General features: G+C 40.2%; 1 protein-coding gene across 1 annotated transcript; it reads left to right on the top strand.

Moving 5' to 3' along the window:
• The first annotated feature begins 2289 nt into the window (after window positions 1–2289).
• On the top strand, window positions 2290–19999 carry tgm1l1 (transglutaminase 1 like 1). The gene is made up of 14 exons (XM_032565003.1): window positions 2290–2542; window positions 5757–6055; window positions 6179–6370; window positions 9207–9458; window positions 12774–12892; window positions 13643–13750; window positions 13837–14014; window positions 15148–15286; window positions 15919–16111; window positions 16408–16561; window positions 16843–17127; window positions 17776–17936; window positions 18066–18202; window positions 18299–19999. Exons 2-14 carry the CDS (start codon window positions 5758–5760, stop codon window positions 18441–18443), a joined length of 2361 nt encoding a protein of 786 aa, XP_032420894.1. The 5' UTR covers window positions 2290–2542; window position 5757; the 3' UTR covers window positions 18444–19999.
• Window positions 20000–21154: the final 1155 nt, after the last annotated feature.

The following is a 21154-nucleotide window of genomic DNA, read 5'->3' as shown; positions in this document are numbered from 1 at the left end:
GTCCCAAAGCTAACCAGCTGTCTAGAAATGAATATTAAGCTCATACATTGCCTAAATTTTGCAAATGTGTTATTGGTAAATTAGAATAATGCCTTTTTGTTAATGTTCAAAAAGGCACATGTTATCAAATGTTATCAAAACATTTTAAGTTTTGATAAAAGTAAGGCTGATTTCCAGGAGCCTTCGTGCTAATTAAAAAAATAATCAGCTGTTTAACTTTTAGCAGTCAACGATAAGTTTGGTTTTGAGGTGAGCATTTTTAATTTAGCAACTAGCAAAAATAGTACATATCAAAAACATGCTTAATGAATCTTGCATAATATATCCTCTGGTAAAAGCAAAAGAAAAAAAAAACTAAACGAAAAGAAAAGAAAAACCCTCCCAAAATTAGTAAATTAATATATAATAGTACTTTACGCAGTTTTACATAACAAAGTTCACTGTGAACATTGTCTTTATAGTCAATATGGTTAAAATGAACAAAATGACTACATTGAACTTCTCCATCCATCCATCCATCCATCCATCCATCCATCCATCCATCCATCCATCCATCCAATTTTACATTTCCAACACATTGCGTAAACGTTACACTAAATTGTAGTGGTTTTAACGTTCAGCCATCTTTAATCCCAACATTTTCCAGTGTCGGAGGTGAAGACCAGCTACATCACCCAGTTCGAAAGTCTGGCTCCTTATTGCTCAGAGAACCGACTTTAAATTCATAGACTAACAGAATACCAAAATACATTAAAGATCTGCTGTTCTCGCATCAACCTGCCATGCCTCTCAGGTCACCTGAACACCGAGTTTCTTTAAACCACCTGTCTAAATTTGCTTTTAAGCCATAGCAACTGAAACATTGACCAACATATTTGATGTGTATCAATTGGTACTTGACAAAATGCAATGTCTGTCACTGATGTTCACAATTGTTGACTGCATGATGTGCTTATGATGTTTTTATGTTTCCATTATGTAAAGCTCTTGGAACTGCCTTGTTGCTGCAATGTACTGTACAAATAAACTTGATTGATTGACTAAAGCCTCAGGAGTTGGTTGTAGAGTTAGGCAACAGTGTTCAGTCTTGTTTTTTTTTTTTTGTTTTTTTTACTATTATCACGGCGTGATGCCAAGTGAAACACGTAAGACGAATCTGTTCTTGCAAAATGACTTTCCTCCTATCGAGCAGAGAGTCGGACTAAGGTGGGAGTCAGTAGACGCTCAGGAATGAATTGCCTAAGTCACTACAGTTCACATGATGTCATGATGTGATTTAGAAAAAAAACACAAAGGTACTGCTGAGCTTTCTGACAAAGACTCACGCTGACTGTCTGATGTAAGTTTCCAATCCTTTTTTTAGGCCGTTTTCCATCAATGCTTTGTTCCAGGGGTTGGTTGTCAAATCATCACATTATGTGGTGGAGTAAAGATTTGGTTGATACCACACAGGAGTGTACTTTATTGGACATAATAACTTTTCATGTTGTTATTGTACAAGAGCTCACAGTTTTAGTTATTTACTGTCAAATTCAAGTTCAAAACCACTTTATTGAGCCCAGAGGGGATTTAAATGTCGTTGTAGCTCAACGAGTTATAAATAGCAGCTTGCATTTAATGCAAAAATATTTACTCTTTTTTTTTTTTCTAAGTTAGCTAAGTTTGGTCAGTGAATTTTCATTTTACTTTTCCGTTTTCGCCGAGAGAAAATATAAATAAGTTTAGATTGCTAAGAGAAAACAAACAGGAAAGGGCCTTTAGCAGTGAAGCTACAGCTTCAGATCAAATATCAACTTAAGCTAACCGGCTGCGATGTGCGGCCGACCCTAATAAGATGCCGCCCTGGGCAGAGAGCCACCTGGCTCACACCAAAAACCACCAACTTTAAATAGATTCAGGGTCACGATGGGATCTTGCTAGGAAGTTTTCTGTTGGCTAATAAATAGAGGAGAAGCGAAACGGGAAGTTGCTCTTTTTTCCCTTCTCTTTTTCTTTTGTAATCAAGTCATTCCCCCAAAATAGAAGGTCATGTGAAGGTCATGGGTTTCTCAAGGTCGAGTGGTCACACAACTCAGAATGTTTTATTTGATCCAGCAGGCAACGGATAAAGCATCTTATCTGCCCGCTCTCCTGTTTTCCCTCTGCTTTATTATAAGGTTATTGCATAATCTTGTCGATTTCACATACTGACACATATTAGCACATACGTGTTCGCGCTCGTGCTGCTCATCCCTCACCGCGAGCGCGCACACTCGCCCTCTTTTGACGCACCGGTTACCAAATCGTGCTTACTGGACCGGGACCTCCCGGCCCCGGGGTGGGGTAACGTCCACAGCACCTCAGGGTGGGGCTCAGCATTGAGGCAGAGGGGCGTGTTCTCGCTTTAAGTACAGCTGCTGCTCCTTCTCGGACGTGGAAAAGTTCAACACGAGAGGGGCGCACGTCACGAGAAAAGTTTTCAGCAAAACTTGAATAGAGCGCCGCACTGACACCCGGGAGGAATAAGACGTTTCACCGCTGATACGAAGAAGAAACCAACCAGGTCAGATTCGATTCAACCCCTTTTTATTGATTTAAAAAAAAAAAAAAATCTGTTTTATGTTCAAACAAAGCTGTATTCTGGTGTCCTGTAAGGACGTAAAATCTAAGACAACGTGTGATGCCTGAAAGCATGCAGTGCATGAAATCTTCGCAACCCGTGGAGGTTCTCGATTTGTTCAGACCACCGGCTGTTTTCTGCTCTCCTCATTTTCCAAATTCAGTGTGAAAGTCGGAGATTAAAAGTCTTATCACTTCTTGGGTCGTAGCCAGCGAGCAGCGGCTTCTCCTTCAATTTTGTTTTATTTTTTTTAAAGCTACAGTATTGTTTGTAGCCCTATTGAATTCAACATGCATACATTTTAGGGCAAGTTTTTGAAAACTAGAGCAATTTTGTACCAAAAATGAAGAATTTCATTGGTATACTTTACAACAAAATAAACATATTGATAATGTTTTTCATTTTTGTTATTATCGTAGGCTGCTAGTTCTTAAAATCTTCTGATTACAATTTGATTTCTTGAAATTAACATAATCTAATCTATCTATCTATCTATCTATCTATCTATCTATCTATCTATCTATCTATCTATCTATCTATCGATCTATCGATCTATCGATCTATCTATCTATCTTTAGGGCTGGGTTGGTGGGTTGGTGAAAAGGGAGGCCTTTTGAATTTTTCAACCAGGAATGATCAGAATTTTACTCCATAAATGCAGGAAAGAGTCCAACTTTTAATGGTAGTTGGAAAACATACCGCCCAGTGACTCATCATAAAAAAGGTGGAGAATCATACATAAGACCTACTGAAATGCTTTTTGACATGTCGATGCCGATGGATGCTTTGCATGTACGACTCACATCACCAAACACTCAGGTCCAGTCATTTGTCGTTATTAACAATATATTGAGTTGAATGGGAGGACCAAAGGGAGGAAGAACGCTTCATTTCAGGCTCGGCTGATGCCTGCAGTATAAGCAGGAGCGTTAAAGTGTTTTTAAAAAAGATCAACACTGTCAAATACATCAACTTTTTGTCGTAGGATTTAATGGTTTATTTTAGTGCTATGAGTAGGAGATAATTTTCAGCCTTTTGCATAAATGTTTTGTGAATGTTTGTTTGATCTGGAAAGCAGCGGAGGAAGAGAGCTGTGTGATACACACACACACACCCCCCCCTACACACACACACACACACACACACCCCTACATATATGCATTTGACCTTTAGCCTCCGCTACATAGCTTTACTACCACGGCCCTTTTCCCAAATCAGCCTGCAAAGATATCTCAAAAATACTCGATACAAATATTTAAACAGAGAAATCAATAAGAGAGCCCTGACATATAAGTGGAGGTTATCAGTGGATTTGTCTTTTTAAACACAGATTTGGTCTTTAGCTGGAGGTGCGCCAAACTATGGCCTCTTGTTGGAAGGTAGGCATCCCAGAAATGCTTTAAATGATAACATATGAAGACAGATAATTATTGTTCAAGAGGCACCTCAGGAAATTACGTGTCTTCGATTGGTTGGCTAGCTTGGAGGAGTTTTCATAAACGCACGAAAAGCAATGCAAAGCAACGCAACACATTAAAGTATTAAGGGCATTTTATTAAAAAACATAATAAAAATGTAATTATCTCTCTAAGAGCCAAATCTATTGTGTTGCAGCCAACAGGTTCATGTCTACAATCAAGGGAGAGTTTAAACATTACCAAAGCAAAAATGTACCTCTTTGATGCCAGATGAAGTCGTTGCATTGAAAGTTGGAAACAAAGCAGAGAGTTAACCCCCATATTTGTAATTCCTTAGCGTGCATGAAACATTAAGCTTTAGATTTAGTTGGCTACTTGGCAGTAGCAATTGAGTTAGTGAAGCCCTACCTTACAAAAAGAGAGGCATGCTGTTCATACACTGGAAATGGAAAATGTAGTTGCAGCAGAAGCAAGGAGCAAATCGCTCAAAGTTCTAAGAAAACTTTAGGCTAATTGCTCTGAGTAACGCCTGTGCAATATAGGGTGTTTGAAGTACTGTCACAAAATATGTCCAGAGTTTATCACGGAGGAAAAGTGGTGAGTGTAACAACGTCGATGCAGAAGGGAAATCAAAAAATAGAAAGTTCTGCGCACAGTTAAAGTCCAGATCTTTAGACATTGCATCAACTCTCTCTTTAAAGTCATTCCTAATATTTTTACGCCTTTGTTTTCTTTTGACAGAACCTCTTATTTCAGTTCAATAAACTGTTAAAACGTCTTGTTTTGCTGATCATGATTTTCTAAGTTAATTATCTTACTGAAAGTGCCAGGCTCCCATTCCTCCTTAAATCCTATGGCAGCATCCATTTCTTCTGGTTTTTTCTTTTCTTTTTTTTTTTTTGCAAATTGCAAATTAGCTTAGGTTTTGTTTAATGACTAATGATGCAGTCGACTCTGTTCACTGCTTACATCTGCTCAAAATTAGACATAAATAATTTTACAGCTTTGTAAAATCTGGATGGTTTTTGTTATATAGAGAATTAAATGAAAATGCTTTCTTTAAGTTTAGTTTTGGTGTCTTTGACTAGGACATTGTTTAAAATCAGCAAGATAGATTTTCTCCAAATGAATCTAAACTATCAATCGCTTGCAGGCGCACTAATAGACGCAGTGATTGCGCAAACTACATTACTTTGCAGTTTACGTTTGTGTGCAGGCGGGGTGTGCGGCAAATGAAACCCAGCTGCTCGTAAGAGTTACGGTAGATCACACAGGGAGTGTACGCAACAAGGCCTGCAAAATCTCTCTTAATGCCTCGGAAATGCCTCAGAGTCTGTTTTGGATCCGAAGTAATTGTGGGAAAAGATGAAAAAAAAAAGACATTTGACCTTTTCATGATGTGAAAATAAAGAGAGAGAGAGCTTGACAGATGTTGGCTTAATCACACAAAGTGCTGCAGAGGTGGAATGAAATGTACTGCAACAAAATGTCTCCAATCCGAACTCTTTTGTCTGGTTTGTTTTGGGAGAAACGCAAACAAGCCCCCTTTTAGATTTCCTCATTACAGGGTTATGGGTAGGTTTTGTAAATTTTGAGTCAGTTGACTGCTGTTTAACAAAAAAGCAGGCATAACAGATCTGGGTTGCAGCTGTGAGTTCAGTTAGTTTTACTCAAGTGTTTCTTTGTCTGGAAATAAAATACCCATTTTAAAAAAAAAAAAAATGCATTAATCTTTTCAGAATGCCAGGTGAGCGATTGACAGTTCGAAGCTCGTCGGAAATCGGGCGTTTCCCTGGAGCGGCCCCGCCCATTCGGGTGGAGCTGACCATTCAGAGTGAAGTGGGGAAGAAGCAGGAGGAGGGAGGCTGCCGTCGCTGGTTCAGGAAGGTCTGCCCGTGCTGCTGCAAGCGTCAAACCAGCGAGTCTTACGATGTCACGGATAAAGTGGAGTTCACCAAGCCCCCGACCCCGACCCCGATCACGACGCCCGAGCCCGCCAAGCCGAAGCCTGAGAACGGAGAAATGAAGGAATTCGGAGGTAGAATCAAAGTCTCGTTCGACATTCTGAAATAATCGAGCAAAACCAGACGTTTTATTTTAATTTAATTTTTTTTAAGGCAAATAAATGTTCTTAAGCTCTCACCTGCCTGTTTTATCTCAGACGCCAAGCTCTCCGTGTGCTCAGTGGACCTCCTGAGCTCCAAGAGTGGTGCGAACAGGACGGAGCATCACACCGATCTGTACCACGGGGACGAGCTGATCATCCGTAGAGGACAGACCTTCCAGATGGAGATAGAGTTCAACAGGCCTTTCAGTCCGGACACGGATAAAATGCGCTTGGAGCTGAAAACAGGTAGTTTAAAAAAAACAAAACATGAAGAAATATTACTGTAGTGGGGTTTCCAAGGTACAATCTGAATCTCTCTGGTTCCTATTCCCAAATTTATTGACAGTGGCCCCAGCTTTGATAGTTCCTTCCTCAGCATGGTCCTGTGTCCTTAAATAAGGGCAATAACGTAAAGCTACAAAAACTTAACTCCAGCTCAGTGGGGCAGAAAACTGAGCAGCAGTCTGCTGCTTTGCCTGAAGGCAGCAGTTTATAGAGAGGGAGTGAAGAGTCACTGGAAACATATCAAAACCTGTTCCTGCAGGAGAAGGTGAAAGCAGTTAAATTATTCTTCTTTGCTCCCATCATTATCTTCTGCAAACCCCTCTTCTCCTCTTCAGAATCTCAAACAAATGTAAATCTAAACTCTGTCGACTGTATGGCTGCAGGTGCTGGTGAGTGTGAGTTCGGAAGTCGTTGAGCATCTTTGTTTTGTTTCTGTTGATCGCCAGGCGATTTGGCCTCAATGTTTGGTCTCATCTTCGTTACCTCCACAAATAAGTTCCGCTGCTGTAAAATCGACTGATTTGGCAGATGCTCATTTCCCTCATGAGTGGATGCAGTTGTGTGAAAAGCAGTGGACTGAACACACAACCTTGAGGAACCCCAGTTCTTCAGATAATAGGGTATCAGAGATCCTGTTTTCAGTGTGGAGTGGCTGATTCTCTCAACCGGGAAGTTCAGAAACCTGTGACGAGTGGCAGTGTTTCGGGTCGGGAGGAGACATTTTTCTCTTAGATGAGTGGGTTTTACTCAAAACAACCCCATGAAATAAAAGCAGCCAGTCCTCTACCACAGTTTACTAAAATGTCATAGCTGTTGTATTTGAAATTCGACCATAATTGTGCACTAGTGTGTGGAACACAGTGGTTGGTGGCAGCACAGAAATGGGACGGCTGATGACAAAAACAATACAAAGTTAAAAAAAAAAAAAAAAAGAACACTGCAAAAAATAGTTTTTCTATTGCATGTGTGACTAGAATTATCTGCATGTGAACTTATACTCTCAGTGAGCCCATCATATGTGCAATGTGGTCACTGTGTATAACTACCACATGCATGCTGAGCTGCAGTCGAACCAGAGCCGCTGCACAGCATTTGGATTCCACCCAGCCATTCCTCTGAGTTAACAGTTTCCAGACCTCAGGACACCAGACACCCTCCCTCTGGAATTCACCGTCCTCATAGTACACACTTGGAAATAAACTGCAATTACACCACTGCACCAAAGCACTGATTTGCTGTCAACTACGGCTTAGATAACCACCATGATTTTCTCAGTTGCATTCGAAGGGGATGTTTTTACAGCAAGTGGTAGACTCGGCTCGAGTTTCTAAATTCTGGGCAACTGGACAGAGGTTGAATTTTTTTTTTTTCTTCTTTTGTTTTCTGAGTGAAGTTGTTTCTTTAGATAAGACATTGTGTTTTCTATTAGATTTCCTTTTTGCGTAAATATTCATTGGGAGGAGAGGAAGGGCAAGGAGTCCTGAATGCAGTCAGACGGGGAACAATGGCTTCTCCATAAAGTTAATGCAGGAGTCAAATGAACGTGATCCCCCAGCTGAGTTTAACAGAGTTAAGGCTTTAATGTTAAGTATTCAGAGTGTTTCAGAGTGACTAGTGGGCTTTTTTGTGGCCAAAAAGAAAAAAACCCCAAAACTTTAAACAACTTTTGAAACACAAACACTTGTGCTTTGTTTTCCAAATGGAAAAAAAAAAAGTGCCTTGGATGAGTTTCAGGCTTAAAGGTTTATTTGCTTAGAAAAATTGTGCACAGCTGGGAGAGGCTGGGATGCAGACGGCGGATTGGAGTTTACTGTTATCAAGCAGAACTCCCCGTCTATTACATTTATTTTTCCAACTTGAAGCTGCTGTTATCTGTCTCTTCTGTGCTGCAATGTATTGTATTTTATCAAAAGGAGAAATTTAGCTGCAATCCCAAAGGGAAGTAAAAAAAAAAAAAAAAAGAAAGCATCTTAAGCGAAATTGTGAAACGAGAAAAAATGGGCTTATTTTCGTATATGGTAAATATTTTACAATAGAACTGGTAGAATGCCATGAACCATTTGAACCTAAAGAAGACTGTCAGAATGGTAAGAGACATGCAGCAGAATACCATCCTGGGGAGTCACCAAATCTCCACTAGACGCTAGATACAATCATATTTAATACATCAGAAGATGCAATCCCTTGAGGTTTGTTTGTAAGATTCAAAATAATAACCCTTAAGACGGTCTTAAATATGCTTTTCATTGGGCCATATTTCTCTAAGATGTTTTTTTTATTGATCTGGTGTAATATTCTAATCTTAAATGTCTTGTTGTCGTCTGCTGGAAGTGGAGAATCAACGTCATTGATAGAAACGAAGGCTTGAACACACCAGTCTGTGTGCTTCTCGCGATCGGTTGAGCTACAGAAATAAATTTACTTTTCAGTGATGTTTTAGTTTATTGACTATGACAGTCAATAAACTGAATGTTTGGAAGTAATTCTAAAAAAAAAAATAAAAATTCTGTCCAACCATCACAAATGCAAACGTAGAATTTGATAATGTCCATTGGGACTTTGGCAGTCTTTGTCTTCCTTTCGCAAAATAAGACTAATATTGAGTGAAATTATGCTACTATAATAAAAGATGAATTGCTTTTAATGGTTTTTACACATCTTAGAGATGTGGAGGTGTCAATAAACGTGGCCAGCGCTGTCAATTATGAAGAGTTTTAAACTACCAGAACAAATCCAGCTATTTTTCGAACATGCCAATCTGTATCCAACAAAATATATTCGGCCTTGTGTCTCGTAGGTCCCTTGCCTATCGTGTCTAAAGGAACCCACGTCATCATTCCTCTGGTGGAGCACCTGGAGGACGAGCGCTGGGAGGCCAAGGTCACAGAGCAGACCTGCAACAAGGTCAAGCTGTCCGTGAACTCCCCGGCCACCGCCGTGATCGGCCTGTTCGGCCTCACCGTCACGACTCAGTCGGCGAAGGACGAGGAGCCAACAGTTCACAACCCCAGCAAGGACATCGTCATCCTCTTCAACCCTTGGTGTGAAGGTAAGCGGTTGGTGGTAAGAGAGGGAGGAACGGGCCAAAGGGTTTGCAGGGAGGTATGGTAGAAATGTGGAGGAGAGGAGGAAAAGAAGGGCGGGTCCAAGATGAGAAGAGGAGAAAAACAAGGAAGGAAATGAAAGGCAACTTTAGCCTGCATGCCTGGAAAAAAGAAATCTGTAAAATGTTCCAGAATAGTGTTGTTACTATATCATTTCTGCGGTGCGACAAGAATATTTTAATCAGACTGACAGCAAATACCTAAAGAAAATAGTTGACTGTTTGGACATTTAATCTCCGAGTACTGATATAGTGCTTCAGATGAGTGAGAAAGGTTAGCAGAGTCCAAGTGTGTGTTGCTGTCCGTCAAGCAGCAGCTACACATGCAGCATGACTGTGAGTAAGAATGTGAGTTATGTAACTCCCTTGGTGGTGATACAAAACTCTCAAGCGCGGCTACGTTTGAGATCGAAGCAAGTTTGCTTTTGAGGAGAAACAGACCATAAGGTGCCACATTTACACACTCCGCCACGCTCTTACTGTTTCTTCAACAGACAACGCAGCAAATCTCATGTACATTTAATTTGATATGTAAATGGAACAACTTTGGAAAATACGCTCTTCATCCAGGACGAGCCTGAAATTAAAGTGCTTTGCAAAGTATCCACACCCCTTGAATTTTTAAAATTTTTTTCACAATTTGTCTCGTTTCCATCACAATGTCATTTATTATGGACACACAATTTTGTCGCTGCCCTGTCTGCTGTATTATGTGACACTTTTTCCTCACTAAACCTTCAGGACCTTCAACGGAAAAACTGCACTTACATTCACATTAAATTACACGCAGGTGGAATTCACTTACAAATTCCTTTTATTGGGAAGTCAGCTTGATTTTATTTAGGGGTATCATGTGGTGGGAGCTGACAGAAAATCCATGGATGAATTCTTGTTTTGGTCTCCTTTAGTCTAGATGAAATTCCTCTGAGGCACAGTGTTTCAGGGCTGGTTACTCTTAAAATATTTCACTTGTTAAATTTAGGCTAGCTGGTTTTTCTGAGAGTTCGGTGTGTGTGTGTGTGTGTGTTGCTGCGACGAGCACGGTAAACACCCCTCTAAATCAGAGTGAAGGAGGAAAGCGCATTCGTGCCGTGTGGGTATTTTTTATTGGCGCCTTTCGGGCGTCTGCAGGACAATTTGAGATTAATGATTTTGCTCTCCGACTCATTCCAGAATTTCAATGAGCCCCCCAGTTTCTGCTGTTAAATTGAGGCGTTTAATGACGCGACGCTTCAGAATGTGGTTTTCTCTGAACTCCCTCCCGCTCCCTCTCACTGAGTCGAGAAGGAGAACCGAAACGTAGATTCTGTTTGCCAAAAGGGGTTTGAAAATATCCATTCCTTTGCTGCGGCATTTTCTAGTGCCTGGAAAAAAGGATGGAAGACCGAAAGGAGGCCCATGGTAACTCTGGGCGACGGCAGAGATGCACCGGTCAGGTGGAGGAATCTGTCGACAAGACAACTAGTTACACAAATCTGGCCTTAATGGAAGAAAGATGAACACAAAGCCATTATTATTAAAAAAAAAAAGAAAACTAGCTGTTTAATTTTAGTTTCCAAAATGAAACGTGCAATTCTGTACATTCCCCCGAACACGTCATCTCCACTGTAAAACAGTAGAGTTACTGGAAACATAATGTTTTGGTTTTTATTCAGCAGCTAGAAAACTATGTTAAGATATACGGTAGGATCTACAGTGGAATGACTTAGATCAAACAAATGTATTAGAATGGCCCAGTCAAAGTCCTAATTTAGTTTTAATCTGATTCTCTGATAAGACTGGACTGTTTTTGAGCTGTTTTTGCAAAGTTAATGGACTCAAAATTCATTTTTTAGATTTGAAGATCTGAATACAATCACATGCTAATTTCAAATTTCAGACCAAAAAAAGAAAATATGAAAGCTTTAAGTAATTTTTTTTTTTTTTTTGTAACGCTGTACTGCTCTCTGTTGGACTATCACATAAGAATCCAAATACAAAATGTTAATGTTTGTGGCAGAAACATCTCAAAATGTGGAAAAACTTTGAGTCCATTTCTATAAACCCACTTTCACAGTGTTAAATCTCCCTTTAGCTGTGGCTCTAAAACTCCTAGCGCTTATCATTTTATTCAGATAAGAAAGGAAAATGAGCTTCATTATTTACTGGACTGGGTTTGGCAAATGATCCATGCAGGATATTTGAAGGAGAGAAGGCCATGTGCAGTGGAGCAAACTAAAAAAAACCCAAACAAACCTGAGTTTGAAATAAAAAGAATAAAAAGCTGTCTTTCATGATGGTTTTGCTTTTTTTGGAGGTGAGCCCAATCCACTTTTCTCCCTTCCAATCTCTTCTTCCTAAACCCAAGCTCTCCCTCATGCTCATAAAAAATCCAACAATCACTGTATAAAATGCCACGGGGCTGAGTTAAGAGTGATCTGTGCAGCTGGGGAAAACCTGCTTTTTTCCTGGCTTTTTATCACATCCATGTGTATTTCCTGCTTTTTTTTTTTTTGCTATCTGCTGACCTGAACCTCACTCCCTTCAATCCTGTTTTTGAGCCTCCTCCTTTACATCCTCCTGGATGTTTCTTCCCGCATTCCGGGAATTTTCTTTTTTTTTCTGCAAGTGCAAATGGAAACAGTCACAACTGACAGATCCTGCACTTTCACCTCTGCATGCTTTCTCCTTTAAAAGTCCCGAACACACACTGGGTTATTGTTCGCTTCCCCCAGCCCCCTCCCTTCCCGCTCCTCTCTACACTCCTAAACATAACTTCCCCTTTTTCTCCCAGTTGTCTCCAGTGACTGTTCAACCTTTTTTACTCTCGTGTCTTTTTTTTTTTTCTCACAACACTCGTGTTTAATCACACAGCTGATGGCAAGGGAGGAAAATAAGAGTTGGAAAAAGTAGTCGCTCATGTGAAGTGGCCCACACCCAAGTTTGTGGCACAGATTTCTGTCCAAACAGGCCGTTTCCCATAAGCCACAGAGGGCCCCACACGGCAAGGTCCATGGATTCATTGTGTTTCTTAACCGTTTCCTGACCTTGAGGACTTGGTCCAATAAAATGGGAGAGAAAGTCACATTCTAAAGCGGTTTGGTCACTGGTTGTTGATAAAACCGGAGATTTTGGGTCGTTTCCATGAACGGGCCAACCCTCGAAACTGATTCTACTGGATTGGAGGCAATCTGAAAAGCGCCAGCTGCATTTCCTGAGGTCTTGCGTCCAAACAGTTACAGCAATAGCTTCATATCTCATGGGTTTGTTTTCTTTTTCCAGAGGAGACTGTGTTCCTGGATGACGAAGAGCAGAGGAAGGAGTATGTGCTGAATGACACTGGGAGGATTTACTACGGCACAGAGAAGCAAATCGGAGCCCGCACATGGAACTTTGGGCAGGTACGGACTAGTAGCTTGTCTTTATGAAGGACTCCAGCACTCTCAGCCTGTAAGGGTTCTCTCATCTACTGTAGCTTTAAAATAAATAAATGGAACATTTTTGGAAATTTTCCACACAGCCCTCAAAACAGAGCAAGCTGTTCGTCTGTCAGGACCTAATAAGTATGAGAGAAACAGAATGGCGTATGGACAAGTAGCATTAAAGCTACTTCAGCTCCAGCTAAGAGTAATTTCTAATTTTTAGAGGTAACAAAAACATTTCTTTCTCTTTTTTTTAACAAATAAAATTTGGAGAAGGGTGGAGTTAATTTGTATCCAGTCCCCTTATGTCAAAAACTTTTTCAAGCCACTTTTTGCTAAAATTACAGCCGCAGGTCTTTACATACTCAGAGACGCGGCCCATGCTCAGTCAGACTGGGTGGAGAGCACCACTGGAAAACAATTTAGTTGATTTAGATCTGGACCATTTCCAGCTTACTCTGATTTTCTAACTCTGACCCAGTCCCAAGCTAAAGAAAAACAGTTTTATTCTCCGTCCGCCATTGTTGCACTATGTTGGTGATGTACTTTTCAAATTTTTGTGTGTACAAAAACCTTCACAATTTCTTCACTTCATTGCATTTTGTTGATCTACCACATTAAACTCTAATAATACGTCACAACCGTTTTGTGTTTGGTTATGCATCACTCAACAGGAAGTGCAAGCTGTTGGAATTTAATCTCGCTTTTCTTTTTCATTCTTTGTGCTAGTTTCATGAGGGAATCCTGGACGCCTGTCTGTTCATCTTGGAGAAGAGCGACATGCCTCCATCCGGCCGAGCGGATCCGGTCAATGTGGTCAGAGTCGTATCTGCCATGGTGAGCAAAATGCATACAATATACACAAGAACATGGGATTTAAATGAAAACAAATGGAAAACGTGCAAATAAAATTGTGTTTTCAGATAAATGCCCAGGACGACTACGGAGTCCTGGTTGGGAACTGGTCAGGGAGCTACTCTGACGGCATCTCTCCTGCAGCGTGGAGCAGCAGCGTGGAGATCCTGAGGAAGTACCACTCCTCCACAGGAGTACCTGTGAGATATGGCCAGTGCTGGGTCTTCTCTGGTGTCACTACAACAGGTGAGAGAGAGAGTGCAAAATAACACAGAAGCTGCACTAGTGGGCAAAGAGTGGCCAAAAATTGTACTAAAATTACATATTTTAAATATATTTTTACTCAAGTACAAGCAAAAAGTAGCCGTCCAATAAATGTCTCAAGTAAGAGTAAAAGAAAAAAAAAAGGCTACTCAAGCACTGGTCAAAACATTAATCATTTAATATTTAAAAATTACATCAACAGATGCACCAAGGTATAAAGTTATGTGGAAATGTTGGTATTTTAAAAATCAAAATGAAATGAATTTAGCAAAATAACAAAATCAGACAAAAGAAACATTTTTTCCAAATCAGTTTCTTTCAATATGAAACTTCAACAAAAACTGCATGTCTGGCAAATAATTGGTTAAGATAAGCTTGTTCTTCATTCGGTCAAGTTACTCACAGTGGGAAGAGAATCCAGAAATTTTACTCAAGTAAGAGTAGCGACATTTCGTAATAAAGTTACTCAAGTAAAAGTGAAAAGTACAGCATAGTAAAGTATTTTCCCCCCCCCAAAAAAATTACTCCAGTAAATGTAACTGAGTAAATCTCACTAGTTATCACCCAACTCTGCTTGTGGGTGTATGTGTGTAGGAGACTGCAGGGAGTGTTTGAACCAGAGTGGAAGGTGAAAGTTGTTCGAAGGCATCTGGACGGAGCGGACTGTGCGTGTTTTTTTGGAGTCTGAAGAATCTAGAGAGGATCTTGTGCAATGCCTTCTTGAATCCACCAGCTCAAACAGTCAACTCGATTAAGAATCCAAATATTTTTTCTGATCTTACCAGGCCCTGTGATGAGCTCTTTCTGTAACTCTGTGCTTGTATTCAGGGAAACTCACATGATAGCTCGCCGACTTTAGCGCGTGCCCCCGATAGCAGGCCGTAGCTCATCTATAGCCTAAACCCATCACACTGGCATTCCCGTCACACCTGCTACTTTTGTCACAAACTGAGCTACATGTGTTGCCTTCATTCAGCCTGGATGATAAAGTTCACTCTGTGAAATCTGCAAAAACTACTTGCAGCATTACAATCTGTGCACTCGTTTCAGATCAATTACAAAATGTACTCGCAAATGTCATTTTTAACACATTCTCTGTCTTTTCTTGTTTTCAGTGCTGCGGTGCCTCGGCATACCCGCCCGCAGCGTGACCAACTTCCAGTCTGCTCACGACACCGATGTGTCCCTCACTACGGATGTTTACTTTGACGAGAACATGGAGCCAATTGACCACCTCAACAGTGACTCTGTCTGGTAAGATAATGAGCCTTTCACTGACAGGTCACCATTCCATACGTCCATACCATAAGAACCATGAAAAGGCCAGCTGCTAAATACATACCTCTGGAACAGGCTTTAAATTTAGGTCCTCTCCAAAAGCACTCCCCTTACTCTGGAATGCTTAAGTGCAGTCATGTGCTTTAGTTATTTGCAGCTCATTTCAACCCACAGGACTCAATGTTCTGTGTGATATTTACTAATATTTCCCCATCCAAATATTACAAAATAATGCTTGGGGAAAACAAGAAAAATCTCCCTTCATTTCCTCCACAGATGATTTATGGAGAAAATAGGATTGTTTTCGCCATAAAGCAACCAGATATCCAATCAATACATCCCCAACATTTGCATGTTCTGGTGTTCCTGATGTATGACGAAAGTAGCTTTTTAATAAACCCTTCATCCCTAACAACTAGCAAGAAAGTAAGAAAGACGATCAAAACATCGTCTTTGGTTTATCTGCGATCAAACCTTCTGTTTCCAAAAACCCTGTATTAAAACAATCAAGCGAACTAAAGGTGCGAAAAGTGGAAAGGCCACTTTATAAATAACAATGCTTCTGTTTCGTAATGACGGAGCTAACCGGGAAACATTTTCGACTGTAGGAATTTCCACGTATGGAATGATTGCTGGATGGCGAGACCCGATCTGCCCCCTGGCAACGGAGGCTGGCAGGCTGTCGACTCCACACCCCAAGAGACGAGCCAGGGCACCTTCCGCTGTGGCCCAGCCTCTGTCAGCGCCATCCGCTCCGGTCATGTCTACCTCAAACACGACACGCCTTTCGTCTTTGCTGAGGTAAGCGGACTTTTCATAAGATCCCGATTGTAAACAGAATCTTCTAAGGATTTGCAGATAATCTCTTTGCCTAGAGAATCTTGCTATTGCAGTTTTACAGCCAATATTTAGTGCTGTTGGTAAGGAGATGCCAGTAAACATCTCCTTTAGAGGATTTAAGGATCATCTAATTGAATCAAAAGCATTGTAATTAATATCTCGAGCTGTACACAACTGAGCATTAAACAGTTTTCTCAGAGTTCAGCTTGATCATCAATCTTTAAAGCTGATAATCTGTTTTGTTATTTGACTCTCAGGTGAACAGTGATAAAATCTACTGGCAGAGGAACCTTGACGGTACTTTCAGTCAGATCTACAGTGAGAAGAAAGCCGTCGGGCACTTCATCAGCACCAAAGCAGTGGGCACTGATGAGCGTGACGACATCACACACCTGTACAAACATCCAGAAGGTGCTAAAAAGCATGTTTTACTTTAACTATATCAGCTTAATATTACAGTCATGCCCTAACGCTGGACAGAATAGTTTCAGAAATATCTTTTGCTATCATGAAATGATCATTTTCAAGAAATTGTTTCCTCTCCAGTGATTCCTCCCGAACGACACAACTTTTCACGTGCATTTTAAAATCTGTAAATGTGTATCGCTGTCTGCCATTTTTGGGTGTACGATTTCTGCCGTATAATTTACATGATCTAGTTCACTTACCTCTTTTATTCGCTTCCCGGGCAGAGTCTGAGGAGGAGCGCATTGCGGTGGAGACGGCTTGTCGGTATGGCAGCAAGCCAGACGTCTACTGCTCCCCTGCAGCCGAGGATGTGAGCGTGGAGGTGAAGATTGACGGCGAGGGGCCTAGGATGGGCAACGACGCCAAGCTGAGCATTGTGGTAAAAAACCAGAGCTCACAGCCCCGCCAGACAACTCTACACAGCCAGGTGGCTGTCATGTACTATACTGGTGTGCTGAAGAACGCTATAAAGAAGGACAAGATGCCTGTGGAGCTTTTGCCCAATGAAGGTCTGAATTTCTTTTCACAGTACTGTTTTATGTTGTTTGTTAAAATGTGGTGCAAATTAATGTTCATGATGTTTTCCCCCAAATCTCCAACAAAAATGGGGGCTTGTCCGGGATTTTATGTTATAATAATAATAATTAAGTGCTGCCACATTTTTCAGTGTAATAACAACTGATGAGCTATTTTAAGATGGTTTCCTTTCCAAGTACTAAACAGGCCTAAATAATTTCAGCATTCAAGAACAGAGTAGAGCATGTGGGTTAAGCATGTTATAGTGATAAATTTAACTAACATCCATCATGTGGTTGTGAATGTCACTAAGTTTTGTGGTACATAGTTTGTAAGGTGTGTGTAGCAATTAATGTAAAACTGTAAAAGTATTTTCTGTTGGTCAAAAATGACAAACAAAGTGAAAAAGTTACTGTAGGATCAAGAGAACGTTGATATACAATTATAGTACATTGTTAGGTCAGACAAAATAGTTTGCAATTCAGGTTTCTCTTTAGAGTTAGCTCAGAGTAGCTAACACAGGCCGCTAAAAATCGCCTGATGCCACATTTAGCTGATAAAAATATGTATTGACAAAAATGTAATTTTTGAAATTTGGGAGCGTTCAGTTGGTAAAAATGTATCTTCCTCTCTACATACAGAGAAGATTATTGAATGGGTGTTGCCATACCAGCAGTACCAGAACCAGTTGGTGGACCAGGCTGCTCTGATGCTGACACTGTCCGGAAGAGTCAGCGAAACCAAGCAAGTGTTGGCCAACCAGACGACCTTCAGGCTCCGTACGCCTGACCTCCAGATTACGGTACAATCTCAATTTGTATTTGCATTTCTTTTTAAATCAAGCATAGCAAACACAAATTTAGTTTGACTGTTCAATTCAATTTCTTTTCCTTGATGAATTTCCACTTCATTTAAAAAAAAAAAAAAACAGCCTCTGGGTGAAGCTGTGGTTGGTAAAGCGATGTCAGCAAAGATTACCTTCACCAATCCGCTGTCACGTATACTGAAGGATGTCGTGTTCAGGGTGGAGGGCCTGGGCCTTCAGACGGGCCATGAAGTGGTCATAGGGTAAGAAGACTTCTTCTTTTTTTCAGTATCTCTTTTTTTTTTACTACTCTTTTTGCTTTTTTTGACTAACGTTTGATGTCTCCTCGCGTGTCTCAGTGATGTCGGAGGCCGAGCTACAGTAACAGTGACAGAGCACTTCATCCCCACCCAACCTGGACCCAGAAAACTGGTGGCGTCACTTGACTGTAAACAGCTAACACAAGTGCATGGAGTCGCTGACATCGTGGTTCACGAACAATGAGAACTCTTAACTCTACAAAGCGTGCTAAGTTCCTGTACCTTAAGCAGTCCTATTTATTTTTTACTGCCACAAATTTAAAAATGCTGTCATTGTGAACAATGAAATGACGATTAACCACTGTAGCACTATCAGTATTATTACTATTATTACTATTTTTTATTTATCTATTATAAATGCAACACTTCTGACGTTCTCCGGCGGTGAATGCAGAAGACGTTGAATACATGCAGCACAAAACGGAGGCTTTGATTAACAAGTATTAAATATGCAAACCTATTTTAGTGGAATGTAAAACACTGAACTAAAACTTGTGAAGGTTCACAGTGGGGCCACTCTGTGGTTGTGTAAATAATGTCTTTGTGTATTGTTCATTTAGAATGTCTTAATGTGAAAGTTACCGACAAACTGAACTTCTCACGGCTCAAATGAAGGGAGAACCTTGCGTCAGGTCTAGAAACGAACGTATGCAAATTATTGACGCTTTTTGTTTCCGGACATCTGCTAACACTTTCTTTTCTTTAGCCTCTTAAACTGCGAAAAGACAAAAAACGAACTAAAACAGCTAACCAAGGGCGGAGAAATCAAGGCTTAAGTTGAAATTTTCGTGCCTCTTTTTTCATTAAAAAGTTCCAAGCCAGAGCCGTAGATAACCTTTGTTTCACTGCTGAATTGCAAATCATTTCCCCTCCAGAAGACGTTCTGGATTTCCTGTGTGCCTCTCCATCATCTGGTTACAATAACACTGACATCTTTGTCACACATTGCAGATAACTTGCTCATTCAAACAGAAACCACAACGACCGGAGTGCAGAAGAATATGATTCTCATTAGGGAAGGGCACGAACCTGGCTTTGGTTGAGTATATCGGTCTTTATCTCAAAACTTTATGTCTTCATTTAGATTTACTGCAGTCAGGGCTACTGACCTTTTTCTGCACCTGGATTATTTTTTTTTAGAAATTGAGATTGCGCCAAAATTGCCTTTGTTTTAAAAGATGTGTGATTGGCCAAACAGCCCTCAGTGCCAATTTACACAAGAAAACAGTAGATCGGCCATGTGTTAGCGTGTGATTGCACAGAACAGGAACAATGCGATTCGGTGGCGGTATTAGTGATTAGACCAGTGGCTCCGGTTTTTCAAGTGGATTTTAAAAAGAAGCTGAGCAAAAAGAGAAAATCAAAGACTATCAGATTCATTACTCCAGAACAATTTGTGAACGAGCTTTTTGTACAAACAGTAAATCTTGTGCAGAAACATAAACTTAAACAAAGTCTGAACATATTGGTTTGTGATATCTGATTTTTATTTTCTATTTTTTTGTCTGAGAACTGAATCATGCATAATTCTAAAAAAAAAAAAAAAATCTGCTTTTGATGTAAGTTTGCATCCAGAATCCTTGATTTCTCAAAATGTCTTCCTGTTTTGGCCTCTTGAACTATAGCACTCAGTGTACAATGTGAAGAAAACTCTGTACTAATATTATTTATCTATGTTATCCATCTGGGAGGTTTTGTATCATTTTGTTGTGACAATAATAAAGTTCACTAAAACTTTGACAAGGCCTTTTTCAATTGTTTTTTTTTTTGTTGCCTTTTAAACAAGACTATAGGGATGGAACTAGGCTTCTCAGAGGAAACATCTATGCACTTTTTTGCATTCTAACTTTTTTTTTCGCTAGATAATTTCGTATGTTATTCATCTTTTGTCATTGCAGATTTTTTTATTTTTAAAAAGCAACATCATGACAGGGTTACTCGTCAGTGAGTATGGCGTTCTATGCAAGTTGAAACAGGCGGCACGCCTTAACGGCATCTCATCGTCAGGACGGCTGATGTAATCCCAAACGCTTTGGTCTCTACATCATCCAAGCACACATTTAACACAACAAAGCTTCATCAGATTTTAGAAGGGAGATTATTTTAAAAAAATGAACACACGCCAGAACTGTTCAGTTCCAAATCTGTTCTATGATGAACCCCTAATTGAGCTAGAAAAACGTCACCCGCTATCCACACAGTGAAACATGGTGATGCCATTATGATGTTTGGATGCTTTTCTTTAACATAGACAGAAAATCTTTTCAGATTTAATGCAACACTGACGGAGATCAATTTGCAAAGTGTTGGCTAAAGTGGCTGATTACATATAAACATCACACTTACTTTTGTTTGTAAAACATTTTAATCACATATCACTTTCCTTCTTAAAGTTTACAAAGAATTTTATATACACAGTATGGCTGTCAAATGAATGCTACGAGTGGAGTCTGTGTGTGAATTGTCCTCTATATCTGTGCTGTCCCTGTAATGTGATCACTGGCTGACAAACTAATGACATTTTTCCTGCCACAATGACAAGGAAAAAACAAAAATAGACCAAACTGACTGGATTATGACGGCGGTCTTCGCTCAATCACCTGTTTTCGGCTGTTTACTACAGTCTTAATAACCTGAGTGAAATCAGGGTTATGAAATGTGCCTAAGAAATAAGTAAATGTTTTCCGTTTTTTCAGTGTTCCTAGTTTAAAATGAATTTCCCGGTACTAATTGAGATTTAGATTTATTTATTTTTTTTTAGAATCTAATTATACCATCTTTTTACATTTCAATGACTCCAAAGGCCAGATTCCAAATACTTTCTGTTGGTTTAAGTTATTAAAAACAACCCTGGGGGGTCTCTGTAAAGGACACGTGCGAACTGGCCAACAGTCC

Source organism: Xiphophorus hellerii, chromosome 6 (genome assembly GCF_003331165.1).
Source record: "Xiphophorus hellerii strain 12219 chromosome 6, Xiphophorus_hellerii-4.1, whole genome shotgun sequence".
NCBI lineage: Eukaryota > Metazoa > Chordata > Actinopteri > Cyprinodontiformes > Poeciliidae > Xiphophorus > Xiphophorus hellerii.
Note: the sequence above shows the minus strand (reverse complement) of the source record. Positions and strands in the feature narration are given on the sequence as shown.